This window comes from Paroedura picta, chromosome 2 (assembly GCF_049243985.1).
Source record: "Paroedura picta isolate Pp20150507F chromosome 2, Ppicta_v3.0, whole genome shotgun sequence".
NCBI lineage: Eukaryota > Metazoa > Chordata > Lepidosauria > Squamata > Gekkonidae > Paroedura > Paroedura picta.
The window spans coordinates 76,084,353-76,098,554 of NC_135370.1; the positions used below are offsets into that span (position 1 = coordinate 76,084,353).

Here is a 14,202-nt window from a genome sequence, read left to right on the forward strand (position 1 = left end):
TGATTCTTCGTATTTTAATGTGAAGTATTTTAGAAAACAAGCAAACCAAATGTCTCTTAAGCAGTATCTTTATTTTTCAGTTTACTTAATGAGAAATAATTCCCAAAGCACATGCCTAAAAATTGCTGTGAATGATTCTCTGTGCCCTAGAATCTCTATTGATCCCTGAAATCTGCCCTTCTTTGGAGGAGTGAAAGATTATACCCTTCTGTTTCTTGAGTCAAATGGCTGGGGTACAGAGGAGCATATACTTTGTCCAAGATAAGAAATGAAAGCCCTGTCGCCTCAGTGACTGTTGGGCAGCCTTGTTCTCTGGCAGAGTCCCACAATAAATTGGAAACCCATGGGCATGCATCTTTACAGCTGTTGCCAGGGTAACAAGTTCAGCACAGCCCTGTCCCCGGTACTGAGGAAGGGTATAGGCATGTGTCAGGCAAGCTAAGGGATCACTCAGATTCCAGGAGACCGGCTGCCCTTCTTTGTCCATGAGGCAGGCATTAGGGAAGAAATGGATCAGATTCTCCAGATAACGCAAGCTTCGATCATTGCCTCCAATGCTCCAAGTTTCATTGAGCAGTGGTGCATGAGATGGACTGAGGATACCAAAGTGGAAGAAGTTGTTTTTCAGTCTGAAATAAAAGAGCAGGTTGAATGTGATGAATGGAGTTTGAATCCAGTGACACCTTTAAGACCAACAAAGTTTTATTCAAGGGATAAGTTTGTGCACATGCACACTTCTTCAGATAAAGAGGAGGTTAAATGAGATGGAAGCCTTGAAATCATTCCATGATTTAGGTTACACCCAACAAGCGAGCCGCAAGGGAGTGGCGGGATATAAATCTAATAATAATAATAATAATAATAATAATAATAATAATAATAATAATAATAATAATAATAATAATAATAATAATAATAGGACAGGAGAGCAGAAAGTTTAAAAGGCAAGCTCTGGGTTATGGTCACTTCTAGATTTGCCAACTCCTGTTCCTCCAAATGAAGTAAGAAATTAATTTTTTTTACTTGGCAGCTTCAGGATTGGTCTTGAAATTCTGCCCTCCCTGAATGTAAAGAGAAATGTAAAGAGAAATGACAAATTTTAGTATAGAAAATAGCAGATCTGTGATCTACTGGGCTATAACCTGCAACTTTCTTCAAAGAACAGGGCCTATGTAAGTTCAGTGAGAAATAAGTGGGATAAGGGGTTTGTGAGTAATGTGTGGACTTGTTATCAATAGAAAGGAATTCTTTCCAGCCATTGTTGCTGTGAAAATCTGAAAAGACCATTGCATCTCAGACTTCATGGCACTCTTCCAACTTTGGCATGTCACTTCATCAGACACAAATTATAGTGACTTCTCCTCAATTCATGAAAACCATTTCATGATTCCTTGACTTTGAATTTCACTGGAGCCCTTGAACAAGTGTTATCCAAGTATTAACTTGCTTCCCCCTCCCTTCATTCATACACCTAATGCCTGTTGTGTAACAGAGATTCATTGCTGGGAATGAAATGGGGATTATGGACTGTAGTGGTAAACAAAGCAAACGATTTAAATATTACACCTGGTGCAGTGCTCAGCCAGAATGTTCAAGCTGATGAACACAGCATCAAATTAGGAAGGGTTGGATATCTAAAGCAAAAATTCTATAAAGCTTTCCAGCTGGGCCACAAATGGGAACTCAACTTTCTGTGGACAGGAATGTCCTTATGAATCTACTTTTGTATTTTAGATACTTAGAGGACTAGATGGAAGCATGAGACAGGTCCTACCCCTTGAAACTGACCAGATGGAATTTAATTAAAAGAATGCCAGCAGCTCCTGTGCAACCTCCACAGAACAAGTCCTAAAACAAGTGAGCACACTCACTGACCGAGTTTCTATGGAAGTGGGTGGAGTTGGATGAAGCGCTGTTTGGTAGCGGTATGGATCCAGATGGACATGTCTGGCCTCTGCAATATCTCTGGCAGCTTCATATATCCCATCTTGAAGACCTGCACAGTGAGAATGTTATGAGAGTCACCAGTGGAGTGAGACTTAGATTTTCAGTAGCATCACATCAGCACATCCATTGCTTCCTATTACCTATCTCAGCATCTCTGTATTAAAACAGATCCTACTTTGTCCATCTTAAGCATTCCTATGGCTTTTAAACAGGAGCTGCATTGCAGCCTAGCACATCATTCTGTGCTAGGCTATAATGCTTTAACTGGTACAATTGCTTTAATTGGTAATGACTGTTCTGCTGCTTCTGCTATTAAGACTTTTGGTACCAATCAGTGGTATGGGAGGACCTAATACAAAAGAGACAGCTTGGTGTAGTGGTTAGGAGTGCAGATTTCTAATCTGGCAAGCCAGATTTGATTCCCCATTCCTCCTCCGCATGCAACCAGCTGGGTGACCTTGAGCTCACCACAGCACTGAGAAAGCTGTTCTAACTGAGCAGTAATATCAGGGCTCTCTCAGCCCCACCTACCTCACAGGGGGTCTGTTGTGGAGAGAGGAAAGGGGATTGTAAGCCTCACTGAGACTCCTTTGGGGAGAGAAAAGTAGGATACAAGCAACAACTCTTATTCTTCTAGGAAAAGTTATTGTAGTCCTGATAAGATCCTAGATGGAAGTTCTCCAGGTGCCCAACAACTTTCTAAAGGAAAATTTCACCTGGACAATTTGATTTATGCCATCAATTTTATATTCTCATCATCTTACCTTGCAGCTGAAAGGCCTTGCTCCAGTCGATGGCTTCTGCATTATCTAGTAGTGCTCGACACACATCTACCTCTTTGTAGAAAGCAGCATGCAAGTTGGCATAGAAATCTAAGCTATCTTTCACCATCTACAAGAGATAGACATTGAAAGGAAGCAAGTAGCAGGGAAGAACTTGGTGAGAAGAGCATGGGTCAACTTAAGGAACATGAAAGCAAAGTCATATAAGAAAGAGACAGTTCATCCCTGCAGCTTTCTGTGACAGACATCTGGATGAATAAATGGCTTGAGTGTACAGTAGTTTCCATTTGGGGAATATATCAAGATGAAATGACAGCAAAGGTAGAGAGGAAAGGAGTTGAAAATTTTGGAGAACCTTGTAAAAAGGAGGGGGGCAGAAGAGGCCTGCTCTGGCCTGCAGGCCTGTTCCACTCTGCCCTCCAAGATTTTCCCAGCATCTGGGGAGCTTTTTTTTCTGGGATAACCACTGCCATCACATGACCTTTATCAGGAATTGCCTGCTGGGAACATCAGGACTCCCAGTTTCCTCTCCAAGTTCTGAGGTCTTGCCTCGGTATCTCCTGCTGCCCAGTGCCTAGTCAACCTGGGGATAGTTTACTGTCTTGTTTGCCACTAGAGGAATAGCCACTTGCCAACTGCCTGCCTTCCCCCTGATCATAGAATCATAGAATCATTGAATAATAGAGTTGGAAGGTACCTCATGGATCATCTAGTCCAACCCCCTGCACTATGCAGGACACTCACATCCCTATCGCTCATCTACTGTAACCTGCCACCCCTTTGCCTTCACCGCCTCTCCATCAGATGGCTATCTAGCCTCTGTTTAAAAATTTCCAAAGATGGAGAACCTACCACCTCCTGAGGAAGCCTGTTCCACTGAGAAACTACTCTAACTGTCAAGAACTTTTTCTGGATGTTTAGATGGAATTTCTTTTGAATTAATTTCATCCCATTCATTCTGGTCCGTCCATCTGGGGCAAGATAGAACAATTCTGCTCCATCCTCCATATGGCACCCTTTTAAATATTTGAAGATGGTTATCAGATTCCCTCTCTGTCGTCTCCTCTCTAGGCTAAACAGACAAAGCTCCCCCAACCTTTCTTCATATGTCTTGGTCTCCAAACCCCTCTCCATCTTTGTTGCCCTCCTCTGGACACATTCCAGTTTGTCAACATCCCTCTTCAACTGGGGTACCCAAAACTGAACACTCCAAGTGAGGCCAAGTGAGTACTCCAAGTGAGGCCAAACCAGAGCAGAGTACAGCGGTAGCATCACCTCCCGTGATTGGACACAATACTCCATTTGATACAACCCAAAATCCCATTTGCCTTCTTAGCCGAGTCACACTGCTGACTCATGTTCAATGTATGTTCTACTAAGATTCTTAGATCTTTTTCGCACATGCTACTGCCAAGACAATTCTCCCCCATTTTATATTGGTGGAATTGGTTTTTCCTACCTAAATGTAGAATATTACATTTCTCCCTATTGAACTTCATTTTATTCAGTTTAGTCCACTTCTCGAGCCTATCAAGATCATCCTGTATTCTGTTGTTGTCTTCAGTTGTGTTTGCTACCCTTCCCAGTTTAGTATCATCTGCAAATTTAATAAGTATACCCTCTAATCCCTCATCCACTTATAAATATGTTGAACAACACAGGTCCCAGGACAGATCCTTGGGGTACTCCACTTGTCACTCTTTTCCAAGAAGATGCTGAACCATTAATAAGTACCCTCTGGGTACGATTTGTCAACTAGTTATTGATCCACCTGACAGAATTAGGATCCATACCACATTTTAAGAACTTGTGAACAAGAATATCATGTGGAATTTTATCAAAAGCTTTACTGAAATCCAGATAAACTATGTTCATGGCATTCCCCTGATCCAGCAAGGTCTCAAAAAAAGAGATAAGATTGGTCTGACATGACTTGTTCTTGTGAAACCTGTGCTGAGTCTTAGAAATCACAGCTGTCAGTTCCAGCTGCTCAAGAACCAAGTGTTTGATTATGTGTTCCAAAATTTTGCCTGCTATGGATGTCAAGCTGATGGGTCGATAATTACCCGGATCCTCCTTTTTCCCTTTCTTGAAGATGGGGACAACATTTGCCCACCTCCAATCCTCTGGCACCTCACCTGTTCTCCAAGAAGTGTCAAAAATAATGGACATCTGCAAGATCTTTTAGTACCCTTGGATGCAGTTCATCTGGCCCAGAAGACTTCGTTACATTTAAAGAAACTAGATCTTTGTGGACTGCTCCAACAGTGATCCTAGGCCACCATTCCCATCCCCCATGTTGTGTTACATTTTTGCCACATTGATCACTATTTCCCTCACAAGAGAAGACTGAGGAGAAATAGGAGTTAAGCAGTTCAGACGTCTCTTCATCATCTGTTATAATTTCACTTTCTTGTCCTCACAGTGGTCCTATGGTGTCCCTATTCTTCTTCTTGCTTGAAATATAACTAAACAAGCCATTTTTGTTATGTTTAGCATTTCTTGCTAGCCTAAGCTCATATTGAGCTTTAGCTTTTCTAATACTCCCCCTACAATTATTGGTTATTTGTTTATACTCATCCTTGATAATAAGGCCTTTCTTCAATTTCCTAAATGTCTCTTTTTTATTCCTCAAATCTTTTGACAACTGTTTATGGAGCCAACTTGGCTTCCTTAGGCTCCTTCCATCTTTTCTTCTCAAAGGAATTGTTTGTGATTGAGCCTTCAGTATTTCACTTTTAAGAAACTCCCAGCCCTCTTGGACTCCCATCTCTTTAAGTCTTTCTGACCATGGGACTCTACGCAACATACCTTTAAGTCTGTGAAAATCACTTTCCTGAAGTCCAGTCTATACATACGACTACGTAAAGGTTTTCTCTTTCCCACAATTGAAAATTCCAAAAGCACATGGTCACTGCTACCAAGTGTGCCCACTACTTCCACCTCATCTACCAGTTCTTCCCTACTGATGAGAATCAAGTCTAAAATAGCAGAGCCCCGGGTTCCTCTCTCTACTTTCTGGGAAATGAAACTATCGGCAAGACAAGTTAAGAATTTAACGGAGTTTGCATTTTTAGCAGAGTTGGTCTTCCAACAGATATCTGGGTAATTGGAGTCACCCATGACCACTGTTTCCCCCCTTTTTGAAAATTGTGTAATTTGGTCTAGCAGTATCTCATTCAAGTCCTCTGACTGGCTTGGTGGTCGATAGAAGACACCCACAATAATAACATTCTCATTTCCTACTCCTTTTATATTTATCCAAATACACTCAACTGAACTTTCATGTTCGGGTACCTGTATTTCTTCACAAGTATAAAGATTCTTAACATATATTGCTACACCTCCCCCCTTCTTTTCTTGTCTGTTCCTTCTGATTAGATTGTACCCCTCAATTTTAGAATTCCAATTGTGAGTATTATCCCACCAAGTTTCTGTGATTCCTATTAGGTCATAGCCCCTTTCCTCTATTATGACTACTAGTTCCTCCTGCTTTTTTCCCATACTCTGTGCATTAGTGTAGAGACATCGTAATCCATCCTTTGTGTGCGTCATTGTTTTGTTTTTTGAATTTCCTTGCAAGCTAGTAGTTCCCTGCTTATGTAACATTCCCTGTAGATTTGAGATCTTCTCATGTTCAGATCTTGCCATCACACCAAGTTCTGAATTTACGCCTTGCCCCGCTTTGTGTCTAGTTTAAAGCCCTCTTCACCAGGTGTGCAAGGGTTCTCCCAAAAATACTTTTTCTGTACCTTGTGAGGTGCACGCCGTTTCCTGATAATAGTCCCTCATATTGACATCATTGACCATGATCCAGAAATCCAAATTGTTCCTGTCGACACCACTGACGTAGCCAGACATTTACTTGCATAATTTTTCTCTCTCTTCCTATGCCTCGGCCACTTACAGGAAGGAGTGATGAAAACATAACCTGTGCTCCCAGGTCCTTTACCTTTTTCCCCGATGGTCCTTTTAAAATATCCTGTCCAAGATGATGGAGATCTATGTCGTTCAGAGAAACACTTGTTGTTGTTAGTTGCAAAGTCATGTCCGACCCATCACAACCCCATGGACAATGATCCTCCATGCCTTCCTGTCCTCTACCATTCCCTGGAGTCCATTTACGCTCACACTGACTGCTTCAGTGTCTCCATCCAGCCACCTCATTCTCTGTCGCCCCCTTCTTCTTTTGCCTTCGATCGCTCCCAGCATTAGGCTCTTCTCCAGGGAGTCCTTCCTTCTCATGAGGTGGCCAAAGTATTTGAGTTTCATCTTCAGGATCTGGCCTTCTAAAGAGCAGTCAGGGCTGATCTCCTCTAGGACTGACTGGTTTGTTTACCTTGCAGTCCAAGGGACTTGCAAAAGTCTTCTCCAGCACCAGAGGTCAAAAGCCTCAATTCTTTGATGCTCGGCCTTTCTTATGGTCCAACTTTCACAGCCATACATTGCAACTGGGAAGGCCATAGCCTTGGCTAGACGCACTTTTATTGGCAGGGTGATGTCTCTGCTTTTTAGAATGCTGTCTAGATTTGCCATAGCTTTCCTCCCCGGGAGCAAGCGTCTTTTAATTTCTTGGCTGCAGTCCCCATCTGCAGTGATCTTGGAGCCCAGGAAAATAAAATCTGTCACTACCTCCATTTATTCCCCATCTATTTGCCAGGAATTGAGACGGCTGGATGCCATGATCTTAGTTTTCTTGATGTTGAGTTTCAAGCCAGCTTTTGCACTCTCCTCTAACACCCGCATCAGGAGGCTCTTTAGTTCCTCTTCGCTTTCTGCCATTAGAGTAGTATCATCTGCTTATCTGTTGGTGATATTTCTCCCTACAATCTTAATCCCAATTTGTGACTCTTCTAACCCTGCCTTTCTCATGATGTGCTCCGCATACAAGTTAAATAGGTAAGGTGACAGTATACAGCCTTGCCGAACTCCTTTCTCAATTTTGAACCAATCAGGGATTCCATGCCCAGGTCCTCACTGTTGCTTCTTGACCTGCATATAGGTTTCTCAAGAGACAGATAAGATGCTCTGGTATTCCCATCTCTTTAAGAACTTGCCACAATTTGTTGTGTTCCACTCAATCAAAGGCTTTAGCATAGTCAATGAAGCAGAAGATGTTTTTCTGGAACTAGCTTTCTCCATGATCCAGCGTATGCTGGCAATTTGATCTCTAGTTCCTCTGCCTCTTCGAAATCCTGCCTGTACTTCTGGAAGTTCTTGGTCCACATATTGCTGGAGCCTAGCTTGTAGGATTTTGAGCATAACTTTGCTAGCATGAGAAATGAGTGCAATGGTGCAGTAGTTTGAACATTCTTTGACATTGCCCTTCTTTGGGATTGGAATGTAAACTGACCTTTTTCAATCCTGTGGCCACTGTTGAGTTTTCTATATTTACTGGCATATTGAGTGTAGCACTTTTACTGCATCGTTTTTTTAAGATTTTGAATAATTCAACTGGAATGCTGTCACCTCCACTAACTTTATTGCTGCTCAGACTTCCTAAGGCCTGTTTAACTTCACATTCCAAGATGTCTGGCTCCAGGTCAGTGACTACCCCATCGTGATTATCAGGGATGTTAAGCTTGCTCTTGTATAGTTCTTCTGCATAATTTTGCCACCTTTTAAAAATCTGCTTCTGTTGGTCCTTACCATTTTGGTCCTTTATCATACCCATCTTTGCATGAAATGTTCTCTTCATATCTATAATAGAGAAACACTACAAGCATCAAAAGTTACAAAGCATTTATTTATTAAAGAGAAAATGTTCACAAGCATCCTTTTAGCACAGCACCAGACAGAGCAAAGGATTCAAAGGAAACAGGTAACATGCCATTTCTCTGTCCACCTCTCTATACATGCCCTTATCAGATGTCAAAATATAGGATAGGCTCCTTAGCTTAGGATGCTACAGATGTCTACAGCATTTCCATTACCTTGAAATTTCCTCCAGCTCTTCAGCCCTGCACATGGTTAAGACCTACCTCCTCCAGACCACAGGTAAGATTTCATTCTGCTCTGATGAACTTAGTACAAGAGAGAGCTTCCTCCTTGCTTTCAGGAGTTTTATCTTCTCTGTTTCCTCTCCCACTGACCCAATCAGGTTAGGTCAAAGAAGCTTTTCCTGAAGTCTCCAGAAATTTCCTTCTGGAAGTCTCTCTAATATTTAATTCCACCAAATCTCTGTTCCCTGCTTGAAGGGGTAGGGAAGCTTGACCATCCCATTGTCTAAACCTATTAGCATGTGTATGAAGGTGGGCTGAGGTAAATCTGGAAAGCAATTGCACTGACTCCCCACCCCACCCCTTCCTACCTGTTCTTTGCCCAGAAAGAAAGAAAAAACCTTTATTCAGAGTGAAGGCTTTGATCATTTCAGACTTCTAAAGGGGGGGGGGTATGCATTTCTTCACTGAATGATATTGTCCAAAGAACCCAAAAGCCATCTTTGGGGAAAGGGACTAGGAAAGCAAGAACAACCCTGAGGTAAGATCAATACCAGAGGAATCAGATTTTCAGTACCATTAAGAAGTGACAAATTATCTTGATTGAGCTTCCTTTTTTAAAAAAAAAGATAAATTATCTGAAGGCTATCCAATTCAAATTCTATTTTTGTGGGTGGCTGCCACTGGGCATGGAAGGAATCTTCCAGTTCTCAATTCCATACCTCCTTACATGGGCGAGTAAGAACAACTTTAAATTCTGGCCAGGAGTCTACCACTACTTCATGCTGAGCTGGATTTCCACGGTTGATGTGCATCACCGCACCATAGACCTGCCAATACAAAATGGGATTATGGTAACCTATAGCAAAGGTTTCCATTGGTCTTCCCAGCCCCAAAGCCCCCACAGATCTCCTTATACCTCTTCCGCTGTTGCACCCACCCTGAGTGTCTCCTCCATGTCTCCTCCATCCACCTCCTTATCCCAGTTTAGGCCTCCATTAACCAGAATAAGATCAACCCTGACTGCTCTTTAGAAGGCCAGATCCTGAAGATGAAACTCAAATACTTTGGTCACCTCATGAGAAGGAAGGACTCCCTGGAGAAGAGCCTAATGCTGGGAGCGATTGAGGGCAAAAGAAGAAGGGGACGACAGAGAATGAGGTAGCTGGATGGAGTCACTGAAGCAGTCGGGGCAAACTTAAATGGACTCTGGGGAATGGTAGAGGACAGGAAGGCCTGGAGGATCATTGTCCATGGGGTCGCGATGGGTCGGACACGACTTCGCACATAACAACAACAATAACAAACCAGAATAAATCTTGATTGTAAATTCTATTTCAGTAAAGACCAGAGTCTTTCTTTGTGTAACTATTAATTCAAGATCCGCAGAAGCTCTGAGAGGTTGAAATGTTCATTTCAATGTTTTTTTATATAATAACTCTTCTAATCTTCAAGATGCCACAAGACTTCTATTTTTATGCCAACTAGATGTCAGGTGCTTTTCTGAAAACCTGCCAGGCTTGTGTTTCTGCCCATTATCCCATAATTTGGTAGTGATGCCTTCCTGGCCGATTGAAAAACACACTTTTAGCTCTTATACACAGAAAAAGCCTGATTGGCTGATCCAGTGCTCAGTTGTCTGGTCAGGTCAATTATTGCACTGGTCGAGGTGCAGGAATTTGCTGCATGGTAGTGGCTGGAGTTATTGTTACAGGAGGTCTTAGAGTCGGCCTGGTGCAGTGGTTTAGAGCGGTCACCTCTAATGTGGATTTAAAATGTCAGCCAAAGCAATTTAGCATGTGGACTCTCACAGGCTGTGAGTCCCCATGCTTAAAGTGTAATATTTTAGTTGCTTCCCTTCCTGTGTGAGGCAAGACTTATCTCAACCTCCCTGCCCATTTCTCAATTCCTGTAGCACTTGAATGCCCCAATTTTTTTTTGGGGGGGGGATGTTCTCATATTAATGTGTGCTTAATCACGATGCAGGCATGATAGCCACTATTACACAACTGTTTATCAGCTCGAAAGGCTACCTTTCTGGATTGTTCCCTGAAAGCAGGTGCTATTGTTATTGCAAATTCACATAACACAATTATGCTCAATATTTCTTTTGAAATATGGATGTGGGGCAGGCAGGAATAGAGACAAATAGAGTTGATACATATCTATGATGACACCATTGGAGGCAGGAATGGAAGAGCAAGCAAACTCAAATCCTGAGCTTCCTCATTGCATAACCACAAATTGCCTTGCAGGGGGGGGGGTGAAGTTTCTGAAGATTTACAAACAGGGATTGCATTTGGATCTGCTCCTTAAATGTCAGATTTTTGTGTAAAACATTTGTTATTCCCTGGGAATTTAGGAATGCTGGAGCGGTGTTTTTCTCAACTGCAGAAAAGGCCAAATTAAATTAAGGCAATATTTGGGGAAAGTTCAGTTCTTGAATTGACAGAGAAGGGACAATTCTCAATAGATGGGTCAGAGTTACCGAAAGTGCTTCAGGCAGGTTCCTTCGCAGCATCCCCTCTAGCACTTGTAACTTGACAGAGCAATTCAGGTTGATCATGGCTGGCAAAACACAGGTGGCTGGGCAGGTAGTAGTGAAGAGGGAAAGGGTAGTAAGTACCTGAGGTGCAGAAGGAGAGACACACAGAAACTAAGCAGTACCTTATAAATCCATGACAGTACCAAACAAAATGAAAGATAGAATTGTTGGCTTTTATATACGAATCTATCAGTAACAATAATGTTTGCAGGGTCTGTGCAATATTCTTAAACAACTCTTCATTAACTCCTTACCCACAATAGTACAACATCAAATTTGAACATGGACACTGGTACCAGAGCTTGTGACAAACCCAGATGGTAACTTTGCTGCCACGTATACCCAAACAATACAGTCACTGGAGGTAACAACATCAACTCCACTTTCTCAGGTTCATTCACTTGCTCATCTTCTAGTATTGTATATGTCATTAAATGCCAACGATGCCCTTCAGTCCTCTACATAGTGCAAACAAATCAAATCCTATGCCAAAGTTAAATGGATACAAATCTGACATTAAGAATCACAAAACTGAGATAATGTAGTAGAACACTTCAACCATCCCGAACATTGATTGAAGAACCTCAAAGTAACTGTTTTATTGCAAAGGAACATCAGAAACAGACTAGGATGGGAGAATACTGTTAAAACACTCAGGACTATGAAACCCCCAAGGCTTTATTACACTGTATGCTAATTTGCTGCTATTCACAGGTCTTACCAATCACATAGAATAGAATCATAGAATCACAGAGTTGGAAGGGGCCATACAGGCCATCTAGTCCAACCCCCTGCTCAATGCAGGATCAGCCCAAAGCATTCTAAAGCATCCAAGAAAAGTGTGTATCCAACCTTTGCTTGAAGACTGACAGTGAGGGGGAGCTCACCACCTCCTTAGGCAGCCTATTCACCTTTGTCCAGTCTTAACTATTTCAGTTACTCATGCCCCTTGACTCTAATTGGCCCTTTCTGGCAACTGCCTCCTCACCTACATATATGCAATGATTGCTGACTTCTTTTTTCCACATATCTCAAAAAGTGTGTGAACACATGAAGACTTATATCCAGAATAAAACTTTGTTGATGCCACTGGACTCAAACTTACTTCTGTAACCATCTTGTAAACCAAGGGTTTGGAATTAACTTGTCTCCACTTAGAGGATTGTCTACTGCTTATTCTCTGAGCAGCTACAAGCTCCTTATTCAACTAACTCTGAGGGAAAACTGCATTAGTCAAGAAAAAAAAGTAAAGTTTGGGCCCAGTGGTACAGAAAACTTGGATGGGAATAAAGTGGCTTTATTTTTAGGGGTCCCTATGACAGCTACTCACCTGTTAAGGGAAGATCCGCCTAAGAACAGAAAAGAACAGCCTCCAACTCTAGTGCCAGTCGGGCATCAGCTGCCAGCGTTGATGAAGCACCTTCACATTTAAAAACAAAACAAAACACCAACCTTTGTTCTTCACAGTGTATTAAAAGAGTGAAACATTTACAGACTCATACCCTGGCCAGTATCCCAGAGACTCCATAAGAAAGGTACTGAGGGAAGCTCAACGGCTGTCTAAAAAAAAAATTAGCACCCGCGTTCATTGCCTCAGGGCACTCCTTCTCCACTTAGTCTTTTGCTTGACTCTTATGTCTTGGCTTGTCATATTTACTGTACTCAGAATTCCTTGACATCCTAACCCAACCCCCTAACCATTACACGACATGGGCATTATTTCCAAAGAGACTGTGTCAAACCAGGTTTGGGAAAGATCACAGCAGAGCAGGGGAAGTCCAAGAAAGAAGACAAAGCTGTGTGAATACTAAAAATAAAACCCACTGCAATTTGAACGCCAAACCTCACTAAAATGGAAACAACATCCCTCTCCCCTCTCTAAAAGGTAGACAAAGTTTGGATCCCAGCAAGGAAAATAATGTATATTAATCCAGGCAGGAGAGTACAGAGGCTTGGATGTTCAGGTACACCAGCAAAGAGGGAAACAGAATCCCAGCCAGGTTGACCAATGTGTCATATGAAAAGGGGATGCTGGGGAGAGCCTGACTTAAAAAAGAAAAGAAAAAGATTATTCATCTTCCTTCGAATGGAAGCCAGGAAACAAATCCTCTGGATGAGCAAGTGAAGTGAGCAGTTCTTAGTCCTGCAGGTAAAAATTGTGTTTAGTTTTGATACAGTAGAGCGGGGGTTTTCAACCAGGGTATCCAAAATGGATGGGAATTAATTTATATATATACTAGCAAGAAAGCCCATTGCAACCAGAAAAGTAATGGGCGCTAGGACCCAGGGGACACGGGGAGGTGCAGATCTCTCTCTGTGTCTCTCCCTCTCTCTCTCTCCCTCTCCCTCTCCCTCTCCCTCTCCCTGCATGTCTCTCCAGCTGCCTGCATCCTGATTGGCCCTATTTCAGCTCAGGCAGCTGGACACATTCCACCCCCCAGGCTATTTCACAAATATATAGAGGAACCATGGATTATATAGTATATGGTGTGTGTGTATAATGTTAAACATTTATCAGGTGATTTATCTAAGTTGTCATTCCTGTTATACTTTTATTGTTGATCAAAATCATTGGTATTATGTTAATTTAAACCACTATTGGATTATTGTTGATGTTATTTCTGACTATGTTATATGCTTAAAGGTAAAGGTAAAGGTATCCCCTGTGCAAGCAATGAGTCATGTCTGACCCTTGGGGTGACGCCCTCCAGCGTTTTCCTGGCAGACTCAATAAGGGGTGGTTTGCCAGTGCCTTCCCCAGTCATTACCGTTTGCCCCCCAGTAAGCCGGGTACTCATTTTACCGACCTCGGAAGGATGGAAGGCTGAGTGAACCTTGAGCCAGCTGCTGGTAACAAACTCCCAACCTCATGGGCAGAGCTTTCAGACTGCATGTCTGCTGCCTTACCACTCTGCGCCACAAGAGGCTCTGTTATATTACCCCACAGTGTTATATGTAAACTGCCCTGAGCTATATGGGAGAGTGGTAT

The 14,202-nt window shown here is 42.3% G+C and overlaps 1 protein-coding gene across 4 annotated transcripts; it reads right to left on the reverse strand.

Annotated features, from left to right (window-relative positions):
* Positions 1–50: 50 nt before the first annotated feature.
* LOC143829669 (glycine N-acyltransferase-like protein 3) lies at positions 51–12,677 on the reverse strand. 4 transcript variants are annotated; one of them, XM_077320913.1, is made up of 6 exons: positions 12,544–12,677; positions 11,157–11,294; positions 9,391–9,498; positions 2,712–2,838; positions 1,876–1,996; positions 51–629 (listed from the first exon to the last, which is right to left on the reverse strand). In XM_077320913.1, exons 2-6 carry the CDS (start codon positions 11,232–11,234, stop codon positions 221–223), a joined length of 843 nt encoding a protein of 280 aa, XP_077177028.1. In that variant the 5' UTR covers positions 11,235–11,294; positions 12,544–12,677; the 3' UTR covers positions 51–220. The 4 variants fall into 4 exon arrangements, with proteins under 4 accessions (XP_077177028.1, XP_077177030.1, XP_077177029.1 ...); XM_077320915.1 differs by having other exon boundaries at positions 11,157–11,254; positions 12,544–12,613; XM_077320914.1 differs by lacking the exon at positions 12,544–12,677 and adding an exon at positions 11,935–12,073.
* Positions 12,678–14,202: the final 1,525 nt, after the last annotated feature.

Coding starts and splice junctions, on each gene's coding strand:
- LOC143829669 (XM_077320912.1), bottom strand. CDS start 11,956: ATGATTCTATTCTATGTGATTG. Junction 9,499..11,156: donor ACCTGCCTGAAGCACTTTCG/GTAACTCTGACC, acceptor TTGTATTGGCAG/GTCTATGGTGCGGTGATGCA. Junction 2,839..9,390: donor TTACTCGCCCATGTAAGGAG/GTATGGAATTGA, acceptor TATCTCTTGTAG/ATGGTGAAAGATAGCTTAGA.